The sequence below is a fragment of the Lipomyces oligophaga genome, assembly GCF_038497815.1.
Source record: "Lipomyces oligophaga strain CBS 7107 unplaced genomic scaffold V1516scaffold_1, whole genome shotgun sequence".
NCBI lineage: Eukaryota > Fungi > Ascomycota > Lipomycetes > Lipomycetales > Lipomycetaceae > Lipomyces > [Lipomyces] oligophaga.
Genome location: NW_027117785.1, coordinates 2355616 through 2379529, shown reverse-complemented (window position 1 = coordinate 2379529; position 23914 = coordinate 2355616). Strand labels below are relative to the sequence as shown.

General features: G+C 43.1%; 14 protein-coding genes across 14 annotated transcripts; 8 read left to right on the top strand and 6 right to left on the bottom strand.

Moving 5' to 3' along the window:
• Nucleotides 1-2208: 2208 nt before the first annotated feature.
• V1516DRAFT_617899 (uncharacterized protein) lies at nt 2209-4278 on the top strand (the record flags this gene model as incomplete). The annotated part of the gene is made up of 2 exons (XM_066919381.1): nt 2209-3228; nt 3433-4278. The coding sequence occupies 2 exons, from the start codon at nt 2209-2211 to the stop codon at nt 4276-4278; spliced, it is 1866 nt and encodes a 621-aa protein (XP_066780424.1).
• Nucleotides 4279-5031: 753 nt separating this feature from the next.
• Nucleotides 5032-6672, top strand: V1516DRAFT_669811 (peptidase family C54). Its single transcript, XM_066921248.1, has one exon. The coding sequence runs from the start codon at nt 5184-5186 to the stop codon at nt 6528-6530; it is 1347 nt and encodes a 448-aa protein (XP_066780423.1). The 5' UTR covers nt 5032-5183; the 3' UTR covers nt 6531-6672.
• On the bottom strand, nt 6461-7328 carry V1516DRAFT_669810 (coiled-coil domain-containing protein-domain-containing protein). Its single transcript, XM_066921247.1, has 2 exons — nt 6803-7328; nt 6461-6742 (listed from the first exon to the last, which is right to left on the bottom strand). Exons 1-2 carry the CDS (start codon nt 7250-7252, stop codon nt 6584-6586), a joined length of 609 nt encoding a protein of 202 aa, XP_066780422.1. The 5' UTR covers nt 7253-7328; the 3' UTR covers nt 6461-6583.
• Nucleotides 7329-7332: 4 nt separating this feature from the next.
• On the top strand, nt 7333-9325 carry V1516DRAFT_669808 (uncharacterized protein). The gene has a single exon (XM_066921246.1). It carries the CDS (start codon nt 7494-7496, stop codon nt 9213-9215), a length of 1722 nt encoding a protein of 573 aa, XP_066780421.1. The 5' UTR covers nt 7333-7493; the 3' UTR covers nt 9216-9325.
• Nucleotides 9326-9410: 85 nt separating this feature from the next.
• Nucleotides 9411-11758, top strand: V1516DRAFT_669805 (uncharacterized protein). Its single transcript, XM_066921245.1, has 4 exons — nt 9411-9704; nt 9833-10090; nt 10134-10184; nt 10231-11758. The coding sequence occupies exons 1-4, from the start codon at nt 9573-9575 to the stop codon at nt 11473-11475; spliced, it is 1686 nt and encodes a 561-aa protein (XP_066780420.1). The 5' UTR covers nt 9411-9572; the 3' UTR covers nt 11476-11758.
• V1516DRAFT_689155 (uncharacterized protein) lies at nt 11759-12674 on the top strand. The gene is made up of 2 exons (XM_066923805.1): nt 11759-11914; nt 12008-12674. The coding sequence occupies exon 2, from the start codon at nt 12019-12021 to the stop codon at nt 12172-12174; it is 156 nt and encodes a 51-aa protein (XP_066780419.1). The 5' UTR covers nt 11759-11914; nt 12008-12018; the 3' UTR covers nt 12175-12674.
• Nucleotides 11911-12931, bottom strand: V1516DRAFT_669799 (uncharacterized protein). The gene is made up of 2 exons (XM_066921244.1): nt 12394-12931; nt 11911-12342 (listed from the first exon to the last, which is right to left on the bottom strand). The coding sequence occupies exons 1-2, from the start codon at nt 12586-12588 to the stop codon at nt 12259-12261; spliced, it is 279 nt and encodes a 92-aa protein (XP_066780418.1). The 5' UTR covers nt 12589-12931; the 3' UTR covers nt 11911-12258.
• Nucleotides 12932-13799: 868 nt separating this feature from the next.
• On the bottom strand, nt 13800-15337 carry V1516DRAFT_669796 (DnaJ domain-containing protein). The gene is made up of 2 exons (XM_066921243.1): nt 15102-15337; nt 13800-15051 (listed from the first exon to the last, which is right to left on the bottom strand). Exons 1-2 carry the CDS (start codon nt 15285-15287, stop codon nt 13918-13920), a joined length of 1320 nt encoding a protein of 439 aa, XP_066780417.1. The 5' UTR covers nt 15288-15337; the 3' UTR covers nt 13800-13917.
• Nucleotides 15338-15650: 313 nt separating this feature from the next.
• On the top strand, nt 15651-16013 carry V1516DRAFT_613901 (uncharacterized protein; the record flags this gene model as incomplete). The annotated part of the gene is made up of 1 exon (XM_066919323.1): nt 15651-16013. A coding segment is annotated over one exon (363 nt), but the record flags the coding sequence as incomplete, so codon positions are not given.
• A 68-nt stretch (nt 16014-16081) lies between these two features.
• V1516DRAFT_618818 (uncharacterized protein) lies at nt 16082-16701 on the bottom strand (the record flags this gene model as incomplete). Its single annotated transcript, XM_066919427.1, has 2 exons — nt 16082-16333; nt 16390-16701. The coding sequence occupies 2 exons, from the start codon at nt 16699-16701 to the stop codon at nt 16082-16084; spliced, it is 564 nt and encodes a 187-aa protein (XP_066780415.1).
• Nucleotides 16702-17033: 332 nt separating this feature from the next.
• V1516DRAFT_669790 (uncharacterized protein) lies at nt 17034-18389 on the top strand. The gene has a single exon (XM_066921242.1). The coding sequence runs from the start codon at nt 17256-17258 to the stop codon at nt 17982-17984; it is 729 nt and encodes a 242-aa protein (XP_066780414.1). The 5' UTR covers nt 17034-17255; the 3' UTR covers nt 17985-18389.
• On the top strand, nt 18244-20967 carry V1516DRAFT_632949 (WD40-repeat-containing domain protein). Its single transcript, XM_066919975.1, has 5 exons — nt 18244-18617; nt 18662-18812; nt 18864-18967; nt 19020-19149; nt 19200-20967. The coding sequence occupies exons 1-5, from the start codon at nt 18389-18391 to the stop codon at nt 20881-20883; spliced, it is 2298 nt and encodes a 765-aa protein (XP_066780413.1). The 5' UTR covers nt 18244-18388; the 3' UTR covers nt 20884-20967.
• V1516DRAFT_617268 (uncharacterized protein) lies at nt 20915-21679 on the bottom strand (the record flags this gene model as incomplete). Its single annotated transcript, XM_066919358.1, has 2 exons — nt 20915-21154; nt 21212-21679. The coding sequence occupies 2 exons, from the start codon at nt 21677-21679 to the stop codon at nt 20915-20917; spliced, it is 708 nt and encodes a 235-aa protein (XP_066780412.1).
• Nucleotides 21680-21943: 264 nt separating this feature from the next.
• On the bottom strand, nt 21944-23683 carry V1516DRAFT_683673 (SPX domain-containing protein; the record flags this gene model as incomplete). Its single annotated transcript, XM_066923522.1, has 1 exon — nt 21944-23683. The coding sequence occupies one exon, from the start codon at nt 23681-23683 to the stop codon at nt 21944-21946; it is 1740 nt and encodes a 579-aa protein (XP_066780411.1).
• Nucleotides 23684-23914: the final 231 nt, after the last annotated feature.

The window sequence follows — 23914 nt, the reverse complement described above, 5'->3', positions numbered from 1 at the left end:
TTCTTTTTCCGCCGTGATCAGCTAAGATATTTTACAGTATAGACAGCAAATGAACAAATCTCAGGCTGTCAAGCGAGTAGAAAGCTGCCTTGTAACTCCCGCTAGCCTATAACTAGAGCACTAAATTCGGATATGCGCTAGCTGTTTCCGGTTGAAAGGCACGTGTGACAGTTCTCTATAAGTGGATGGAAGTTTTATCATGTGACAAGGGTCCGACTCCTGTCGAGCTCTGACAGTTCGCTTCGCACAGCAGAATGAGCTGTTTGTAGCTAACAAAGCTTCCGCTCGCTCACAGTACATGTCCTGTTCAGCTAGCTAGTCGGGCAAGGCTGTCTCACTCAACCCTTGGTTGTTAGCAGCGCTCGTAGACCGCCGTTCTAGCAACCTTAACAGCAGTAGCAAGCAGCGTGGTAAGCCGAGTCAAACTCCCTGGCACAGGTTATCTCATCCATCCCATCTTCTTCTTCTTCCCTTCTTTCCTTTCCTTCCTTATGACTTTTTTTGTATACATTTTGTTTATTTTCTGAACTCTTTTGCATTTTGTTCCGTTTTTTGCTAGTACGGTGATCTTCGTTCGTCTGTTTGCCGCAGCGTTCCGTCTGCATCTCGTCTGTGCCTCCCAAGTCTGAACTACTCGCCAGAATCCCGAAATCTAGTCTCATCTCATCTCATCTCTTGGTTTTAATTATTAACTACCGCCGCCGCTCGCGTTCGCCTCCTCATACTCGCTTTGGTCGAGTTTTTTTTTAGTGGTTCTAAATCTCTACTTATTGATTGCTGTCTTAGGCGAGCAAGCTATTTAAATAGGTTTTTGCTTTAGCTTTCTTCGAGTTTATTTTTCGACCGCGCTGGATCAGCACGTCGAGCCAAATTTGTCTCCGTCGCGTTTTCCTTTATTGCATAGCCTGCATCTCTTATACTTCATATTTTGATAATTCAGGTCGATAAATTCTCCTGATCCTATATCAAATTCTATCTCTACTTTTTTCAGTCGATCCGTTTAACTTTGATTCGATTTCTCATCGCGTCTTCTGGACCTGCGTGTTACGATCCGATTTGACTGCTACTCTCGCTCCGTATTTATTTCATCTTCACAACAGCTATAACTGGTAAGTTTTTCAACTTCGCTATTCTTTTCTGCTTCAGCAATTTTTTTTTTTGCTCTCTTCCCCACGATTTTCGAACGTCGACAGTTCATCTACACTACTATCATTCACCCTTAACCGGCTCATCGCGCATGTTCAGCTCCTGCACTTTTCCCCGGCGCCACACTACTCGCCGGCGTCTGGGCTCCCCTTCCGCGCTCAAAGAGGAGAGAAGAAGGCGACTGGCGGAATGGGGTTGGGTTCCTTCGCTCTGGGCCCCCCTTCTTCCCCATCTCACCCTCCCTGTTTTACCCGGCTTTACAAGCCTAACCCTTAACTTTGCTGAATACCCCGTACCCTATGTGATTTGCCCTAACCTTATAAGTTGCTTTTAGACTCATCGTTGGGTTTTAGTTCAGTGATCTATCAAGTCGATTAACCGCCGGCGAACCTCAAGGAGACCAACCTACTTCCGTCTTCAATCCGTCAAATTTTTACTTTTTCTCTTCCATTTCCTGCGCAATTGGTTGCCCGTTTTCTCTCCGAATTCTCAAAACAGATTTAGTGAGCTCGTTTTCTTCTTGCTCTCGTTAGAATTCGGCTGTGTCTAGTCACTCTCGCTCACTACTCCAGCGCGCCACAACTGCATCCCTCTCTATTTCGAGTAGGATCCCCGTACCCTAGCACCCCTCCCATCGCCATCGCACAGGGAGACACGGTCGGTCGCTTTTCCCTCTGCGCCTCCTTCTTTCTCTGGTTGCAATTTTGATCAGTCAAATCAGATCCGCTCGGTGCGAAGTTCTTGCCCATCCCAGCGCCAAATTTCATTGACTTTTGCTGGTCACTTCACAATTATCACTTTTTATCCATTTTTCTACCCTCATCATCCTTTATTTTAATTCAATTTTCTTTTGAACTATTGTTATCAGCTAACTTTTCGAACGCTTGGTTAAGTCTGGGTGGTTGCTGATTTCACAATTATTATTTATTTGTCAAAAGACTTTATGCGCTCTTTTCATTTTTGATCTCTCTACATCTTTTGATCAAGGTACGTGTCAACTGCATGTTTTCTATACATATGCCTTGTTTTGTTTAACGATATTAACTTTTACAAGCAGTCGAAATGCCATCGCCGGCTTTAATGATGGCTCCTGCGACTTCTAGTAGTATAATGAATCCGCCAAAGTTTTCACCAGAAATGTCGACCTTTCAACCTATTTCTCCTGCAGAAATTCCTTCCATCTCGTCCCTGAGCGTGAGCTCGAATGCCTCCATTACTTCTTCTCCTCCGTCTACCGCCTCTTTCTCTATTCGATTAAAAAATTTGCCTCATGATCTTTCGCCTAGAGAGCTGAAGTTGCTCTTTACATTTGCAAAAGATTTTTCTCACTGCGAGTTGCTTAGTGATGATTATAGTGATGGTTCTAGTTCAGTTATTGGTATTGCATATTTCAAGTCTTATGTGGGAGCGCTTGACGCTCATGCTGTGCTGAACGAAAGATCCGATATCTTCGAAACCTCTGATTCCGGTTATTTAAATGAGCCATCTGCCTCTGGATCACCAGCTCTATCACCGGCTACTTATCCCAAAATGCTGATTTGCGAAATTCTTCATAATCCACAGCCGTCGTCTACATTCGATCATCCGGGCTCTGTTTCTCATGGTTCCATTTCCGGCCCATCATCACGAGGTCTACCCTTTTCGAGCCTTTCCTCTGCTGGTATTTCATCTCCTACGATTGCGCCTTCATTTAATCAAGTTAATTCGTTCCCAACACTTCCTGCCTTGTCTCCGCTGAGTGCTCCAAATGGGATCCGTAATGGCCCTCAATCTGCTCCGCCCGGAAAAGGTTCGAGGTTCAATTTTCCAATGTTTGAGCCTTTGTCTCCTACTGCTGCTGCAACAGTTCCGCCAGGATCAGAGCCAGAATTTTTCCATCAATCCACAGATCTGTTTTCGCCAAATTCTACATCTCCCCGAGGAGCCTTTTCAAATGGTACAGGCGACTTCCCTCGGCTAAGTGGGAAGGCTGTTTTGTTGGAGTCTGCTCGCGGAGACGATGAGGAATATGAAAATATCGTGAAAGATATGACCAAAGATTCGGCTGCCTGGTATTCCAAGCCTGGTAGTAGAATCCAGGCTGTCAATAGCGTCCTCCAGCCACCTGGTACTCAATCTCAGCAGCAGCAGCAGCAGCAGCAGAATTCCTCTCATCAGCAGTGGCAGTCTCAGATTACTTCAGCCCCGCACCAAACCAACGGAGGATCTCCGACAGGTCAACCACCATCTGCTCCTACAAGAGTTATTCAGCAACAGCAACAGCAACAGCAACAGCAACAGCAACAGCAGCAACAGCAACAGCAAGCACAAGCACAAGCACAAACTCAGCAACCACAGCAATCACAACAGGTGGCCGATAGAAGTAGGCGTAACAACAGTTCAAGCGTGCCAACCAGGGCGTTTGGGTCGATGTCTCTAAATCAGAATACTTTGTCGTCGCAATATCCGCCTTCAGGACCCACATCTATGGCTGGTAATGGCTCTATTGCGTCTGGATCAGTGCCAATCGTTACTCCACCAGCTGGATCCCCAGCAAGCCAAGGTCAGAATGGAACCAATGTCCATCCTCTCCAAACCGGAGGACGAGTACTTCCGCCTGCAAATCCGGCAGATCAGAATCCGCCATGCAATACATTATATGTTGGGAATTTGCCTATGGATACATCAGAAGACGAGTTGAAGTCTATTTTTAGTAGGCAACGTGGTTATAAGCGATTATGCTTCAGGACCAAAATGAATGGGCCAATGTGCTTTGTTGAGTTTGAAGATGTGGCGTACGCGACGAGAGCGCTGACTGAGCTGTATGGATGTGGACTGTCGAACAGTGTGAAAGGCGGGATTCGATTATCGTTTTCCAAGAATCCTCTAGGGGTTCGGTCGAATCCAAATAACAATAGTAATGCTAACAATGGTCAAGTAGCAAATGGAGCCGGACCTGGAAGTGGACATGCACTTGGGTCTACTGGTCTTCCTCCTCCAAATGGAATGAACTCCTTGACCGGAATGTCGATGGGTCATATGATGCCACTAGTTTCGCCCGGTGGGAATCTGACTCACAATCAGCTTCAATCTCCGGTTGGCGGCGCATCGCAACAACAAGGCCAGATGCAGCAGCTGGCGAACCATGTATAAGAATCCAGAATTAGCATATCGAGGCGTGACTGTTTTTTTTAGTTTTATTTATGTATCGAATTAGGTTCCGGTTTTTGTTTTGTTTTTAGTGCAAAGGATATGCATAAGTTAGTGTTACTTCGATACGAAACGAAGGTAAATTACGCAGTGTGGCCGGCTTTTTTTTTCATAGGGAATGAATTTGGCTTAAGGTGATTTGCACTTTTTTTTTTTGAATTGCTCTGGTCTGGATCATTAGCGGCGCTTTTGCAACATTGTGTTTTACTATATTACGAAGGAAATTGGGATTGAAGGAGTGTTTCTGCGGACTTTTTGATTATATTATTATATTGTCTGGTTGATAAGTATACGGGATCATATTCATATACATATTCGTTTCATTATCATTGACTTTGGCCGACGTTGATTTTATTTCTGTTCGAGGTTGAAGGTAGCAGCATTTTCATTTTATTATTCTTATATATGTATTAACTTAGTAGCTTGGATTATTATACTTTTAATGTTTGATTACTGTTTTATTGTGTTACTTTTTTGTTGTAATAGTATTGTATTGCAGAGAACATTATACGGAGTTACATTGTATCACCTGTTGTCACCTATCAGTTAATGGAAAATAGTAGTAGTAATTACATAAATAAGAATAGATAAGATTACGTAATTATATCGGGTAAGGGATAAATTGGGAGGTTTCGCCACAGGTTGGGTAGGATGAACATGAGGGACTGACCTTGTAACCTGGATCTTTGTGGAAATGCGATGGGGAAGTTGGATGGAGATCAGAGATTGGATGGATCTTGAATCTCTTGGTAATTTATTGGCAGTTTATTGATAGCGGAATTTCCAAGCCGTTGAAGAATACGTGGTAGACCGAAATTGAGAATAAATAGAACCGCGAGGCGGGAGCGATGCAGAGACTAGCAGAGTTGTTGCTCGTTAAAGGTGATTCTGCAAATAATGACCACGAAAATCCTATTATATGGACTGGCGGACGTTTGTTTAATGCTGTTCCCGATTCGGAATCGGATTCGGATTTGGAATCGGATTCGGAGTCGACGCCGAGGTCAAATTCGAGATCTAAATTGGATAGCGATGAAGTGGCTTTAGATCAACAGGATGGAGCTGATCTGGATAGACGAGAACGATTGAACTACAGGAAAGTTGAGACAGCGATGATGGTGACATCAACGACAAGTGAGAAAGTAGCGATTGCGAAGAGTCGAATTACGAACTGGTTTTCTGGGCTCACGACTGATCAAGATAGCATTAACCTTGACGAAGGAAACGAGTCATCTGGGGTTCATATCAATGTTATCGGAGGTACAAAGTGGCCAAGAGAGTTTTCGCGATGTGTGGAGGAGTTAGTTTATCTTTCATATCGAACTGATTTTCCTGCGATCAAGCCTGTCGAGGGTGGTCCGATGCCAAAAAATGTATCTTCGTTGTTCGGCCTAGAGAGCTCTGGTTTCACTAGTGATGTTGGTTGGGGGTGTATGATCCGTTCAGGACAGACTTTACTTGCAAATGCTCTTCTTCGTGTAATTCCTTTAGACGATGTGGATCGAAGGAAAGAGGCTGTCAGCTGGTTTGCTGATGATCCTGGGGCACCGTTTTCGATTCATCGGTTTGTTCATTATGGATATATTTCCTGTGGGAAAGCTCCTGGTCAGTGGTTCGGGCCCTCGGCCGTTGCCCGTTGTATAAAAATTTTATGTGGTCAATTCCCTAAATGTGGGCTCCGAGTCTACGTTGGCGGCGATGCTGGAGATGTGTACCGGGAAAACCTTATGGAAATTGCGACGAACTCCGGCGCCGAGCTGTTCACACCGACTCTGGTTTTGCTCGGTATGAAGCTAGGCATTGAAAAAATCACGCCAGTATATTATGATGCACTTAAATATGTTCTAGCTTTACCGCAGTCAGTCGGAATTGCTGGTGGACGTCCTTCGGCAGCACATTACTTCTACGCCTATCAGAATGATAATTTGTTTTACCTCGATCCCCACTTTCCTCGCAAGGCCCTGCCATATTATTCCAATGTGCAGGAATATAACTCTTCAGATTTCAACTCAGTTCATTCCAATAGAATTAGGTACATCGGTCTCCAAGGCATGGATCCGAGTATGCTAATTGGGTTTGTTATCACAAAGATGGACGATTGTAATCAATGGACGCATAGCTTGGACGACTTCCAAGGACGGAAGTTTATTCATGTTTCAGAGAAGGAGCCGGTTTATGATAATATTTCGTTTTGAAACTGCCGGTGGTTTTTGAAGTTGCTATTACTTATAAATATACAGATGCAGGATTAATAGTCCTGAATACCCGTTTGCCCTGTTAATTCAGTCTCGTCGACGATCCAGCTAGGTTGTTCTGAGTCAAAATATTGATCCTGGCAGTCTCTGGTAATTTGATTGTAATCATCCCAGGTTTCAGAGTAGTCAATATTATTGTAGTCGATATCTGTCTATGAAATAGTTGTTAGCATCTGCTGATGGCACGAGGCCTGTCAACTTATGGACCTCACGTCATGCCCATTTAAAAACCGGATAGTCATTAATCTTTGCCATTGTCTTTCCGCTGTCGTTTTGTTGAGTTCTTCTCCAGAAAAGAAGTCCAATTCTTCTTCATCATCGTCGCCCACTCTTTCCGCGGCAACATGATGATCTGCGGAGTTTGCGCGTTGCAATTCCTCAGCTCGTAAGCGTTCTACTCTTTCCAGTCTCCGCTCGGCCCTCACCAGATCCTCATACATTCGCGCCGCCCATCCCCGTTTATCTTGCACGATTTGACGCTCAGACAAACTTTGGAATTGACGAACAAGTCGATCATACAGTAATGGATCTGCTTCGGCGAGCCCGGAGCCTGAAAAGTATGTGGACGAATGCTGTTGGAGATAGTGCCATCTTCGGTTGCGAATTCGGGGATGATGTCTTTCTGAAGCTGGAACTTTTTTAGGAGGTAAATCTGAATTCATATTAATGGATTTTGTAGTGATAAAACTACATGAGATTACGTTATCCGTGGTCAGCAGCGGTTGACGGACTTCATCCTAGTGGGATTGGGATATCAGATCTGATAATCTGATATTCTTTTGTATTAAGTTCTAAATTACATAAATCATACTTTACAAAACAGAATAATTTACGTCTTAGTTCATTGTACTATATTATATATTGTATATTTATTATAGTAAATATATATAGTACTCAATAATAATGTCGCTAGGAATAGCTGCGGTGCGTCTGCTAGCCCACCTATTCCACTTAGCGGTCTCGACCTATTCGGCTAAGATCTGCATCATTCCGGTGTTTGGGTCCGCGTTTGTCGACAGCTATCGACAATTATTATTGACCAGTCTGTTTTTGCTGTTTTTGGCGTATTTTTTGAATCAGAAACGTGTCTCGAAGGTCACAGCTGAGCGAGTCCACGTTCTGACTGTGGTATATTCGACGGTGATCCCAGTCAGTGCTCGGTATATTTCAAACGCCGTTGGCCTGAGTCTGGGTCCTTGGTATGGTGCATTAGCTGTGGATTTGGCCACCGCATATCCGGTTGTAATCGGAACATCATATCAGATTGCTCGCATATTTTCCGTGTCGAATCGAGAAAAGTCTGTTGTCCGACTCGTACTAATCGTGCTTGCTTCAATCCGATTACATTCAATTTTCGAATCTCGAATAGTTTCTAGAGTGCTCGTGCAATTTGTATTCCCAGATTTATATCCAAATGCATGGACGGCACTTGAAAAAATTTCCGTGACGAATTTCGGATCGGCATTGCTGATTGCGCTCGTGTCGCAGCCGAGATTGCTTGCACTTTCTGCGCTCTTGGTAACTTTGTCTCTGTTTGCTGTTCCAAGAGTTGTTCCAGGCGGTGATGGTGTTTTTGAAGGAGTTGAAAAGAGTACTGTTTCAATTACTGGGTATTTGTCTGTTGTCCGAGATGCTAAACAGTCTCTTATCGTTTTGCGAAATGATCATTCGTTATTAGGTGGTTACTTCTATACGCCGCCGGCAACGATTAAGCCTTCTCTGTCGGAACAGGAAGTCGATAGCTGGGTTCCTGAGCCGATATATTCAGCGTTTGTCATGCAAGAAGCTATTCGTCTTGTAATTCCTGCGCCAAGATCTCAAAAACACAATATTTTGATTGTCGGATTAGGTGTAGGCACTTGTGCAGATGCCATGCTTCGTCACGGCTTGAAAGTTGATATTGTTGAGCTAGATCCAATGGTTGTTCAATATGCGGTTGACTATTTTGGATTTCAGATGTCTCAGGCTCGTGTAACGGTCTGCGATGGTGCCTACTTCATTCACAGTCTTGCGCATACTTTTATACATCGGCCGGACGAAACCCAGAGGGAAGACTTACAGAAATACGACTATATTGTTCACGATGTATTTACTGGCGGCACGATTGCGCCGACGATGTTTACTGCTGAATTATGGCAAGATGTGCAGCACATTATGGCTCCAGACGGTGTCTTGGCTGTCAATGTTGGAGGTGACCTTTCGAGTTCACTGGTGCAAGCCTTAATCCGAACTGTTGTACAAAGTTTCAAATCCATCGGTGGACGATGTCGAGCATTCCGGGACTCGCCACGTCAAGGAATTTCTTCTCCGGATTTCGCAAACGCGGTCTTGTTCTGCCGTCGGCAAGAAGGTGGACCAATCCGGTTTCGACCATCGCAAAAACTAGATTATCTCAACTCAAAACTCCGGAAGCAAGCCCTCGATATGGAGATTGAAATAGAATTGCCTGTCTATCTTGACGATTCCCAGGAAATTGTTTTAGATAGCTCAAGTCAAATAAGTCTTGACCGACATATCAGTGAAGCGAACGTTCACCGATTCGCTTCAAAATCAGTCCAGGCTGAGATGGAGCATTGGTCCTTAATGAATAACGTCTTGGACTGGAATATTTGGGTCGGTTGGTAATATGTATATATGTATAATAATGTACTATTGTAGCTACTGCTTGATAATTACATAAGAGAATAATTTAAAGTTGATTGCGTAATCTCACGATTACATAATCAATAATCACATGCCACGAGACGCTTATGCAGCACGAACGGAAGCCGCCAAAGCCGGGGACATGACTCGGGAGGTGAGCTAACCAACCAGCCAGCCGGGCAGCGCATAACGAGCGGTAATTAGCTGCGGAACTGAACTGATTCAGTGTGCAGACAACGAACAAGATCCGGAGGTCGACAGCAGGACACGTCAGCTAGGTTTTCAGTTTCGTATTTTTGTAAGCCCAGAAAACCAAATCAAACAAATCAATTGGTCGAGATGTCGCTACGCGGCATGAAAAAGGCTGTGGTGAGAGCACCGCATGTCTTGATCGGCAGCAAATCCCCCGAGGACTTGAGCGTGATTGAATGGCATAAAGCTGTTCAGGAAGCCGATGATGGGCTTAGCGAGGTCAGTATTGTATTTGCTTTGATTTTCTATTGTACGTTTCTGTCAGGACCCGCAATTAGATTGTGATGGAAATGGAAATGGAAATGGCCTAGCTGCAGTGCTGATAAGCTGACACCTATCAATGTTAGATTGTCGCTGCTGCCAAAAAGTTTCGGCAAACTTGGATCGAACTGCTCGAAAGTCAGGTCGCAATGGCAAAACATTTTATTTACTTGTATCAACCTATTCCCGATGAGACACCAAATAAAGTCGTTCGCGAGACTCCTGCAGCGCTCATGGCTGCCGTCACAAAGTACTGTGACGTTATGGTAGAGATCCAGCGAGCCATTGTGCCAATGTTGGACGGCATCGATCGAATGGTTGTTTCGCGATGTATAACCATGCAGGTATGCTATTTCTTTTGATTATCTGGCAGGAACTAATGTTCAGTCACATTTGGAAAGCGTGAAGAAACTGCTCAAAAAGCGTGAGCATAAAAAGGTTTGTATTTCAGCACGCCAGCTCTTTCTTATTTAACCATAACTAGATTGATTATGACCGTTATCACAATTCGGTGGAAAAGCTGAGTCGGAAGGCGAATCCGGGTGAAAAGGCGCAATACCATCTGGACAAGTCGAACCGCGAGCTCGAGGCTGCGACTGAAGAGTTTCAGAAATTTGATGAGCAGGTTCGAGATCTGATGCCAAAAGTGATTGACCAGGTTGGCGAGTTTTTGGGTCCGATCACAGTGATCATGTTTAATATTCAGCTAGCGGTGTTTAGCATTTTCAATGACTTCATGTTTCCTTATTCGTTCCAGCATGGCGATTATGCGATTGGTGATGACGCCAGTACGACTGGCTCTTCAGTCATTAGCAGTTCTGTAGTGAATGAAAAGATCACGTCCGAGTGGATCAAGGTGTTTATTCCTGTCCAGCATCAAGTCGAGGAGGGTCTGACGATACTTCGCAACGGAAAAGCGTGTCAAAAGCCGATGTCACTGCCTGACAATAAGCCAATCGATGAGAAAATCAAAAAAGTTTTTACTATCAATAAGAAGCGAGGACCCGCTGGAGTCAGCAAAGATGGTAGTTATCGAGCGTTTTCTAACTTAAATCGCACAGCAAGTATGAGTATTGCTGGCGGATCGTCCGAAACTGGAGGATCCGAGCATGATCTGACTGGATTTTCTGTACCCGGCACTCCAGAGCTGGGAAGTAGTAAGTTTGAACGTACTGGCACGATGTCCTCGATCAGTTCGTTGCCGAAGTATCGCTCATTGTCGGATCACATGGATGTTGTCGCAGGCACACCTTTGAGTGGCGATTTGACAGAAAAAGATGAGGATGCCGAGCAGTATGTGCCACCATCACCCATTAAGCTGGTTGATAATGCCACCGGATCTGGGGAAGGACCTGTTCATGAGGACACGAATGGCGATTTGAAGTCAGACTTGAATGGTACTTCGAGTGTTGTTGCTTCGTCGGCGACTGAACCATCGGGACATACTTCTATCGAACCTGCTCCAGCCTACTCAGAGACTGCGACCGGAGAAGATGATACCGTTCCGGACAATGCGAGTGTGGAGACCGCGGCCGAAGAGCTAGAGGATGATAGTGGAAAGTATGTGATTATGACTGCCCTGTATGAGTTTGAAGGTACACAGGATACTGACCTGTCGTTCCATACAGGTGATAAAATCAAGGTATACAAGAAAGGTGACGACGATTGGTTTGAAGGTGAATCGCTCGATGGCCGGCGCGGAGAGTTCCCTGGTAATTATGTCAAGTGAATCCATTCTCCAGTTTGTTTGGTTCATTTGTTTCTTCCTTTTGTGATATGTATTTTTTATTTATTATTCATTTCAATATTAGTTTGTCAAATCTCATACATTACATATTATATGTTGCATTGTATAAATAATCGCACTTCAGACTGATATGTGTCCCCTAGCTTCAATATTGTTCAGACCCTGAGATGTCCAGATTAAGCGAGAAACAGACATCGGACCGTGCGTAATCACGTGTTAAGACTTTCATGTGATAGATGTAGATAATTCGATGTTCTCCAGTGCCTTGAACCAGACGAAAACATGATTGCTACGGAGCGATACCTCTTTCGCAAATACAAATTTAAGATGTGCAAACGGGAAAAATGCTGGATTTAGTTGGTTTGATATATATAATCAAAGTAATATAAACGGAAGACCTTAAAGCTAGGCCATATACACGGTATGTACTGTATAATGTATTATTTGGTGGTGCCACTATATAATTTCATCCTTTCAAAAGTCATGGTCAAGTTATTTAATCTTTTGTCTGCAGAATAGTGAAAAATGAATTTTGGTCATTTCAAACATTGCAATTTCATATGGATTTTGACTTTCCCGTTATCCACTCTATTCCTCTTGATACAATGCAAACGCTCACCCTTCAGGATCCAACATGATTATATGCCACCCAAGTTAGTTAGCAATAGAAGTTTTGAATGATTATTAGTATCTGCGAATTTATAGAATTTTTGATGATTGTGTGATAGCACATGACCATGATCCTTTCTGTCTTCTGATACTAGTTTAATACTGATGTTTATCAGTGCTGCAGGACCACTGGCTGAGCAGCATTTGCATAGAGTATCTAGTTACCATGTTTTCAGTAAACTGAAGTCGTCAATCACACGATCATTAAACATAGAGATATTCTACAATTACTTTAGCTTTCAGAGATGACTGTGCTCGTCGAAACGCTCTGTTATTCGAATTGCTAAGATAACGAAAAACTGCGTCATTAAAGCAATCAACGTCCAAATTGCTTTGCGAGTACTTAATTTTTTTGCCTATCGGTAAAGAATTATCGGTGTATATATATTGGCATAATATTAATAGAATCGTATCAAGTTGAAACATAAATTAAAGCGCTCCTCTAGATCACATTTGCCGATAATCTCAAAACATTTTGATTTATCGTCCGAACTGACTGTGTGGTTCAGAACCCATTATGGATTATGACAAAAGTGATAATCAGCCGGAGATTGCTTATGTCGTCACTCAATTTGTACAGCAACAAAAAATCTCTTGAGTTAAAATATTACATAAGCCGAGACCCGAGATCGGTGACAGGTCCGGTTTGCCGCCGGAACTGATCCACCGGAGACATCAAGATATATTTTTTATATTATGGTATTATAGTGTTCTAGGACTATAATACTATAGACGTAATAGAACAATAGTAAAATATTTAAATAGTTAGAGCATTATGAATAGCATAGCAATATATTTATAGACTATTGTAGTCAAACTGAATAATGAACGGACAATTCGGTCTTGGAGCGATGTCGGTCAGATGGGACGAGGAAAATCTGGGGTCAAAAAAAATTTATTCGCGGGAGAACGGAGATGATTTCTGAAGCGAATGACGATCATAGAGTAAAAAGAGAAAATTTAAACCGAAATATAAATAAGAATAATTTTTTTTGATTGTAAAGTGAAGTAACACCAATATGCGAAAGTGGGCAAGGACATCGGCGAAAAAGTGACCATCCAGAGCTCGGATTACTCACACGCGCCAGAGCCAACGTATAAATTGAAGTCGTTTTTTTTATTTTGTATTTTCCTGAGCAGCGCTGCGTAGCTTAATATTGAGCAAGAATAATTATTACTGTGGAAGAAAGATCAAAATGAGCTCTAGTACAAGTACATCAAGACGCTCGCAAGCAAATCCTCCGATTCAAGCTGCTATGAACGAGTATTTTTACACGCCGATCAGTGGATCTCGCGATGGTGATTTAGACGGATCGTCATCGACTACACGTGTGCGACGAAAATCGCCATTTCGGTCGTCGAATGAGTATTTCTATACTCCAGTTGCTGCTGAGACTTTGACTCGGTCAGATTCGCCTACTGGTGTATTGCTATGTGGGCCCGGTGGAGGAAGGGGAAGCGCAAAGGTTTTGACGACCGACCAAAGCGACTCAAGTGATTCGAGTGATTCGAGTGACTCAAGTGATAGTATGGCTAAGCTTTCTACAGAAAACAAAGCTGCGTCTTCAAGACCTATTCTGAGAGGTCCGACTTCGTCTTATTCAAGATAATCTGAATAGTGGTAGAATTTATTCCTGTGATTGTATTTGTACTTGGAGTTGGTTGGTCATGAAGAAAAGTGTTTTAGTATGTCCATATGAATATTTTAATTACATAAAGTTTTGGTCTGTCTATGTGAAGATTAATTCAATATAGTTATATACCTACCCCGTCAAACGCTTCCTCTAATCCCATAGATTTGTTTTCCATTCTCATTCTCTTAACAACTTCTTTCACTGTTTTAAGATGCTTTTTACTTTTTTCGTGTGCGTCTAGTTGTTGCTCAGATTTGAATGATTTCCGGCACATGACGCATTCATAGATTTCCACTTGCTCACCTTCGGAGTGCGAGTCCGAGTCCGAGTTTGAATTAGGATCGTGAACTGTAGTGGTGGTGGTTGTAGTAGGTGCTTTTCGGGGATCAAAATATGGTTCATCCAAGTCATTATATAATTCTTCTTGACCTTGGCTATAATTCGGGCTTTGGTTCTGTTTTTTGTCCTGATCTTGATCTTGACCCCGATCTTGCTCTGCCGACCAGCCCGTTTCCCGACCTTGATCTTGATGTTTTCTTGTCTTCCTACTCTTGAACTCCTGATTCCAAAATGCCTCATGAATATCCTGTTCTCCATGATCGGCCCAATCTGGCACCTCATATTGCTGCACATTTTTCCAATACGCGGCACGTTGTCTGGCTGCCTGTTCCTTGACTTTCTTTTCCTGTTCTTGCTTCCGCTTAGCACGCAATTCTTCGTTCTCGAACACAACTCTTGGATCACGTTTACGTAAAAACTCGACAAATGCTCGTACGGTCTCGCTGTATTCCTTTTTCGCACTCTCCCGCGATTTCTGATTCTCTTTCTCCATTGCTCGTCGAACTCGGCGGTCCGGCGCATTAGCAAGGTTATATAGATCACACCAGGCAAATGCTCTACGAGTCGAAAACGAGCTCCATACATCATAAAAATATTTGACTTCCTCTGACCATATACTTTTCCCATTTCCAAAAGTAGGCAGTTTATATCCGCTTTCGCTTTCAGATTCGCCATCTTTAGATTCGTCAGCATCACGCTCTTCCTGAGCTAGTTGGTCGAATATCTGGCGTGCAATCGTAAAAAATCCAATTTTGGAATCGTTCTTAATTGCAAATAAACTCGGATCAAAAAATCGGAGGATGTCCGCACTCGTCGTACCAGCGTCGACGGGTGAACTACCACCACTCGGAGTACTATGTTTACCAGATTGTTCATCTCTTAGAATCTGCTCCCGATGCGAATCGTACCAAGCACGCTATTCAGTTAGTTTATATCATGCAAAAACAGTGTTCCATAATCACCCACCTCGTCGGGATCTGATAGAACCTCGTACGCTGCTTGGACAACAGCAAATTTCTGAGTAGCTTCCTCCACATTATCTATGTTCTTGTCTGGATGAAGCAACAGGGCTTGCCGCCGGTAAGCCTTGCGAATTTCGTCCGAACTAGCGTCACGACTCGTCTCCAGAACTTCGTAATAACATGTCTTCATCTCTATTCTTACTGTTGTCGTTGTTGTTGCTTACTGCTCTCTGCTTAAGCTTGATCTCTGCTGAGAAAAAATGTAGTCAGTAGCACGTGAACAAATATTTTCTCCCAGCCATGCTTCTACGTTCATTTACTTTGACGGGATCTTTTGCAACATATTATTTGTCACACTATATGATTATATCATTTATACAATCCGATTATGAAAATAAATATGACTAGAATAAGGCGAGGATTTTGGATTGAGCAATATTTCAATAGTGCAAATTATACGACCAGAGCGAGTTCAAATAATAGCGCACGGGAAAGAGGCAAACGACAATTCAAACTAGAGCTCCCCGACCCAGAAGTTCAAGTTCCCGACTGGGAGCCGGCTGAAACTAAGGTTGATCATAAAGTGCCCGAAAACTGGAGAGATATTCCACATTTGCCTGATTGGAAGCGCAGGATATACCTATCAAGAGAGAAAACAGGCAATCACGTCTGGACACCGCGGAAACGGATCTCACCGGAAGCACGTATGTTACTACGTGCGATTAAAGCAGATAACCCAGATCTGAAAGCGTCACATATTTCAAAATATTTTGGTATTTCGCACGAAGCTGTTCGCCGGATTTTGCGAACGAAATGGACTGGAGTTACGCCAGAGGAGCAGGACAAAATTCAATCGAGATGGGAAAACAGAAAATGGGACCTGCTTAAAGCTTGGAGTAAAACCGGAAAAACTTCCGTAGTTCGGAGTTCAGATGAAAAATGAATGCATCTAGACATCATTCAAATCTCTATCTAAATCATGCTTCAAACGATCATAACAATCCTAAAATCAGCAGCCACTCCAGCAATGCAAAATTTACTCACTTGCAACTGATCTAAACAGCTAGTGATACTAATTTCCGTTTTTTTATACTGTAAATCACTTAAAGAATCGGTAATTTCGTCGCATTCATTGAACTTGGATTTACTCTGTTCATCTAGTCGTTCAAGCTCAAAGCTAGCTAGATCGATAGCTTCTTCCATCTTGTTCAGCATTTCCCTCAAGTTCATCTCTTTCTGTTGGGTGTTAATATTGTCTTGGAAGTAAAGTGAATATAAAATTATTCTGTTACCTTGTTATTTAAAATTTCGTTATAGATTTGTTCTGTATCAGCCTCATCTTGCAGTCGCTCTCTATCAGGCTTTCTAAGCTTCCTGATTGTTTGCGCAACTAGTTTCTCAGACATTGCACATTCCAATCGTATGTTCCGTTTCACTGTCCTCACTGCATGTTGTCTTGTTCTTCGATAATCATCATAAAGTGCTTTGATTGCAACATCCTCCTGCTCCGCAAGAGTGAACAGTCTGTCGAATTGAGATCGCGAGATTATATCTGGAAAACTGGATTCCTTGACTAAAAAATTCAGTATATCCTCCTCCTCCATTCTTTATATCGCACACTTCTAAGTTCTAAAGTAGAGTAGTTGTGAATTCAGGGAAATACGCAGCAAGCGATGAGGAGTCGAAGAGAACGCATCGAGAAGCGCGTTGAGGAGCACGCGTCGTCACGTGTAACCTTAACGCGTCAACATTTCTGAATGTATTATTATATGTATGTAATAGTATATGTGATCGATGCTTGCTTTCATTCTCCTAGGCCGAAGTTATTGAATTCAATTGTATATTGCATTAACTTTTATTTAGAGAAGCATGCGGACTGAGATCCCAGTCAATGACTCTCATCTACTTGGCAATTATACTACTAACTTTCTATGTTTTTCAGTAAATTTCTAGTTTAACAATTGTACATATTGTATTAGATGGAATTGGATGTAGTCCCTTTAATCACACTAGTCATAATCTAAATGTTGCACTCATACGTCAAATCGGCCCGGCCATTGTTTACAGGTCAGGACTAGAGCGACATTTTTATCCAAACTCATTATATTCTCACTGTGATTTTATATATTATGATATGATCTAATTTTCTCTCACTAACATGCTAAATATCATCCAGTACGACGGCTTCTCTCATGCCTACAATTTCCCGCCGTTCTCGCCTGCGTCGACAAGGCGGGCACCAAAAGCGGCATTGTTGGTACCAACCAAGTTGTCTTCGATTCATAAGAAACAATCTTCACAAAATCCTAGCACGAGACGAACCTCAGGGGTAATATTTCCTCGGAAAGTCGAATATAACAGTCATAAATATCCGGCAATCCGGGATTTGAACTCAAATGGATCTTGCACACCTGGGTTCGCGACCTCGATGTCTTCGATGCCGAAACGAAATTTGTACAATTATGCATCACCGTTGACATTTGGAAATATAAAGTCCTCCTCGTCTCGTATTCCAGTTCTTAAAAGAACAAGAAGTCGAGTAATTAGTCGAACAAGCATTAACATGCGATCCCAGAATCATGTCGCTAATATTGGAAATCGTCCAAAACTTCAAATTTCGCAAGTCAAAAGTCGTCAATGTTCAGTACAACACCGCAAAACATGCTTCGAGTCCGTTCCTGTATTTCCATTCATACAAAAAAAAGTAGATTTTCACGCATCCCTCCGACAAACTGCTCGCTCGAATCGAATTCAAATTAACCTGGTGGGTATCAATGATCATAAGAATTCAGATTCATCCGTGCAATTTACCTATTGGGTCAGATTGAGTGTAGCAGTTATATTTCTGTTTGTTTTAATTTTCTTCATTGGTTTCTTTTCTTCCTAATGCACTATCGCAGCGGTTCCTAGCTCTCGCGGCTATTTGGATTAGTATAGTTGTATGGTTATTCAGATACATATTTTGTTCATTATCGTTATGGTATTCAGTAGGAATGTATGACAGTTTCAAACAGCAGCTGAATGAGTAAACCTGTAGATCATCGGAATCATGTCTACATTTTTGACAATATTACGTCTTTAATAAAGCGTCTTCATTAAACTTTAAACAGATTGCAAAATATTATTATGTAATAGTGCTAACCGCAGAGCGCTAGGTTTAAGGGTACATTCTACCCAGTTCCACCAGTTCTTCCAATATACTAGTTCCTCCAATCCACCGATTTGTTCTCTTGCTTTTAAGTGGATATAATAGGTTACTGCGTCAAATCGAACCAAATCCACGAGTCCGAAATGACGGCTTATAAACTTTCGCGTACATTAGCTGGACATGAAGCCGACGTACGTGGAGTCGTGTTTCCGACCATTGATTTGATCGCATCAGTTTCTCGCGACTGCACGATGCAAGTCTGGAGTCAGTTTCCAAGCAGTTCGTCCTCTGGTCGTGGCGCCGAGTGGACTAGTGCCTTGGGTATTCAAGCTTCGGAGTATTTGAACAGTATTACGTGGATGCAGGATGAAGGTGAGCACTGATGGAAGGTATTCCGACCATGCTGATCAGGTTAGGATTGATTGCCTGCGCGGGACTAGAGGCCAAGATTTCAGTTGTATCGCCCACAGAACATCTCGAACCAAAATATGTTCTTACAGGACATACAGGAAATGTTTGCGCTCTTAATTACGGTTCAGGCCAACTAATCAGTGGAAGTTGGGATAAGTATGTCTTGATCTAATCTCAGATTGCTTATTCAATATACTGATCATACAGGACTGCAAGAGTATGGCAGAATGGGAGCTGTAAATACACTTTGACGGGCCATGAGCAGGCTGTATGGGCAGTTCTCGTTGTCGGTCCCGATGCATTTTTAACTGGTACGTGTTCTTAAGTATTTCGTATGATTCTATGTTTAACCATGAGTTCTAGGATCGGCTGACAAAATGATCCGGTATTGGAAAGGATCTCAACAGATTTCCATTTTTCGAGGACATTCAGATGTCGTAAGAAGCCTTTGTCTGGTTGGAGAAGATCGCTTTGCAAGTTCCAGTAATGATGGGTAAGTTTCTAATTTCTGGTTAATGACTGATTACAAGGTTGACATTTTAGATCTATCAAGATCTGGGATCTCAAAGGTACCATTTTAACTGAGCTCTATGGACATACAAACTTCATCTACGCTGTGGCATATAATCCAACAACCAATGAATTGGTCAGTTCGGGCGAAGACCGATCCATTCGTATCTGGAATAACACTGAGTGCATCCAAACAATCACTTTGCCCTGTACTTCTGTTTGGTCGGTTGCCATCTGTTCAGAGTCGGGTGATATTGCGGCCGCTGCAAGTGATGGTAATATTCGTTTGTTTTCTCGGCATGAGCAAATTTGGGCTACACCTGACGAACTCGCGAAATTCGACAAACAAGTCGCTGGATATGCCATTTCGTCGAATCAAGTCGGAAACGTAAATAAAGAAAAGCTTCCTGGTCTTGAAGCGCTAGAAAGTCCGGGAACAGAAGTTGGTAAAGTGATTATGGTTCGTACGCCGACCTCCTCAGTCGACGCGTATCAGTGGTCTGGGACTCGATGGGACAAAGTTGGCGAAGTGGTTTCTGCAGTTGGATCAGCGCAGAAGCAAACCTATGAGGGTAGGGAATACGATTACGTATTTGAAGTGAATATCTCAGACGACAAGCCTGTTCTGAAACTACCCTATAACGCAACTGAGAATCCGTATGATGCTGCTCGACGGTTTCTAGAGAAGAATGAACTTCCTTTGTCATATCTTGATGAAACGGCTAAGTTTATTGAACGAAACACCGGTGCTGTACAAATTGGTGAACCAGCTCCTCAAAGAGTTGTTGATCCGTATGCAGATAGTTATAGGCGGCAATTGCCATCGTCTTCAACTTCATCATCCTCGACCTCAAGCAACAGACTTTATCCACAAAAGACCTATCTATATATTAAGAAGGCAAATGTGCCAGGCGTGCTTAAGAAAGTGAATGAGCTGAACCAAAGCAAAGCAAATTCAGGTGCAGTTTTATCCACTGAAGAACTAGCTACTTTAGCTCTCGAATTCCCCAAAGTTGCCGAAAATGCAGCGTCTGCTGATGCATATGTCGCATGCGCTAAGATTGGACTGAAAATTGTCGAATTATGGCGACCTCCTAGTGAAGCATTGCCAGGACTTGATATTCTACGCAGCAGTGTAGGTCAATTAAGCAGTTCAGCCGGAGAAGCCATTGTCAAGCAATTTCTTGCGAAAGTATTACCGGTCAACTCTGATTTATTTGTCGGTGCTCCAAATAATGCCATGATGGCCGTTCGAGTGCTTGCAAACATGTTTGAAATTCCAGACGGTGGACGACTCGTAGTTGGGTCAAATTCTACGAGAGAAAGGATTCTCGATATTGTTCGGGAAGCTATTGTTGTGGGTGGCGGAGGTACTGCAAAGATGAGCAAGGCGGCAGCGATTGGAGTAAGCACACTGATTTTAAATACATGCATCTATGCGGCGAATGGAGGGGACGACTCTGGAGCAGATATCACACTGTCGATAGTAGGAATTGCAATGGAGATGGTATCTGACGTTGCAGATAGCGAAGCAGCATATCGATTAGTCGTGTCGTTAGGAACACTAGTAGCTTCGACGACATCGAACTGTGCGCGGACGGCGAAGATGGTAATTGTCGCGATGGAAGGTAATACTGCATTTCAGCAAGTAAAGGCAAAGTTTTCTTCCGAGGAGCGGATTAGCACTGCGCTTAACCAACTGCTCCAGCTAATTTGACCGAACTGATTTGGATTAAATAGAATATAAACTAATACAATGTCCATACGAGGAATAGATTGTTTGACGCTGCCATATGACAGACTTTCAAAACAAACCCATTTTTCTCTGCTTCGGGAATTATTTCAGACTCTAAATCTCTGATCCCCCATGATTGATCTCGGCGTTTAAGATCTAAGTCAAACAATCTGTCACCCTCACTAGTAAACTCCCCGTTTCGCTTGAATGCACCGTATACCGCCAAAAATGCAGAAGCAGGAGTATAAGCATACTCAGTTGTTGAGTCAGGAGAATTGGTCGTCGGCCCCGGGGGATATGACTTCATTACTTTCGCCGCGTTTCGAAACAACGATACAGTGGAATCCCAAGGAGAGATATGCAACATATTAAATAAGTAGATACCGTTATACGGTTTACCTGCGACCTTCAAAACGGAATTCCAGTGGTCCTCGGAGAGTACATTGAGCTCGAGAGGAGTCCTAATACGGTTTTTCAAAATATCTGTAGATTCTGCAATTTGGCGAGATATTCCAGAGATACATTCCTGCTGGGCCTCGGTTGGTTGGAATTCGACCGAATCCGAGGACGCTTGCGATGCAAAATATACGACGTGTTCACCAAATCCAGCGGCAAGTTCTAGAATAATTCGTGGTCCTTGGACAGCTGACTTTGTTAATTCCCCCGAAGAGCCAGTCAAAAAGGGCTCAAGCAGTGGGAAAATTTCGACTTTCGTACGGCTAGCGGATCCACCAGTTGCCCACGAGTTTTTTCCAGGTGTCCATATACTTCTGGTCATCAGGTGCAATATAAGTTCAAACAATTTCAAATTGTTCCAGAGAAATAGAACTGTAAGAATAATTGTCTGCAAATGGGATATCGAGGATATCGAGTGAACTCTTTCGTTAAGTCGGATTAGGGCCGCCATTAAAGGACGATAAGCCCCTTGTCGACCTTTGCTGAAAATGATATGATCACGTCAAAATATATTATAAATTAATCAAAACTCAATCATCATCAATAACTTCGAAAACCAGCATAACAAAGGTAACATAATTAGATTCTACATGATACAACATTTCAATTCTCTCGATTCTCCGATATTAAATTGCTCCCGAACAATCTCCTTCTCTGCCACAGCAAGCTTCTGTTTCACTTCTTTCGGAAAATATAGCTTCATATGATTCTGTAAAGCTGTGTCAACGTTCGCTCCATTTGCTTCTAATACAACTTGCTGCCGACAGATCGGACACTCGTCTTTAGCTTGCCGCTGAAGTTTCACAAGACACCTAATGCAAAACACATGTCCGCAGTCAAGTCGGATCGGTCTGTAGGCAATCAAATAACAGACTGGACAGATGTAGTCATCAAGTTGGGGAATCATACTCAGTAGCTGATCAGCCATGGTATAGCATACTGCCCGAGCAATCGACTGACCATGCTTCCATGCATTGTTAGTGGCAGAGTCCGCGGCTGAGAGAGCACTATTTGTGAAGAATTCGGGGAATACTTCCCGTGCGGACAATGAAGTCTGCTTGTCAAATTTTTTTAAGATTTTGGTCGTCGCTGTCTGATTAATATCATAAAACTGTAAAGACTGCAAAACAGACAAATTTAACTGCCAGAACGACTCAAAAATGGCACGGCTCTCTTTGCGCTTGAAGTTTCGGATCAAGTCCAGTTTTTTAACTTCATTTGTGAACCAAAGCATTTGCTCTTTCGCTCGTTCAACACTGCGTTCGCCATGATCTTGTTCAAGCGAAGAAAAGAAAATACCAGCATCGAGATATAACCGGAAAATCTCGCGCCAAACGTATAAATCAGACCGTTTCTGCAAAGGTGAAGAAACATGCGGAAGGCGACTGGCAATGTCAGAAACAGACGCCGTGAGTGATTTCACTTGTTCTTCTTGAAGCTGGTCTAATGCCACGAGCTCGGAAGTTAGCATATGAAAAAACTCGGAATCGGAATGTAGATGGATCTCTATTTTGCTAGGGAACCGCCGCGACTCGGAAACAGTCCGGGGACTACTTTGAATGAGCGCATGCTCGGGAGACATGAGCAGGTTATGTGGATCGCAAGATCGCCTTCGCTGCAGGGGTGTAGGGGAGGAGGATCGCGATGGGAGCGAAGACGGTGAGGTAGGAATCAGCTGAGGGGAGGCTATTGGGGACAACATTGGAGATGCTGTTGAAGACGGGCTGTCCGAAATTTGAGGTGAAAGGTACTCGTTGAATTCCTCGGAAATATTTGCGACAGGAATTCCGCAATCGTCTGATTCTGGGGAAATGTCGTCGCTGTCTGAGATAAATACGCGAGCCGAGTTATGGTCCATTTCTTCGTGAATTTCTCGCGACAAGTCTGCAACAGTCAGGATCTCGCTATCGTCGCTGGTTGAACGGGACAGATTTCCAGGCCCAAATGTGCTACGCTGCTTTGCTGTGGCAACAAGATTCTCCAACACAGCTCGTGTAGACGGTGCAATATGAGCGTCAAGCGGCAGACCAGATTCCTCGGAGAGAGAAATTGTGATTTTCGGTACGAACTCGGTCGCAGCAGATCCCTCAAAAGAATACACAAGTTTCGGCCGATGTGCGCTGTCTGCTCGTTCTGCGTCTCTCTGAGCTCGTTCGTATGCTAACAAAAGTCTGAGTGTATCTTTTTCCAGACCAAGCTGTTCAAGCTCAGTAACTACACGGGCAATGCACTTCTTAAGTGCCTTGTATTGCACAGCAGCAGCAACCCACTCTGGGGGTAGATCTTCACTGTCGAGAACGTGCTGAAAAACTTTGGCAAACTTCATTTCATCGCAAAAAGTTTTTATCTCTCAATTGTTCTCTGATCACACTATGAACCGGTCGCCTTCGACTTCCAATATCGTTCCTAGCTGCTAGCTTCTGCAGGTCCGCTGCTCCGTATAATAGCCCAACCAATGCAGTGACGCAGCAATCTCTTGATCAAACTTTTTTCGCTACTTTGCTAAGTTACAACAATACGATTGTCGCTTTTTAGATCTCTATTATGTAAGAATCTC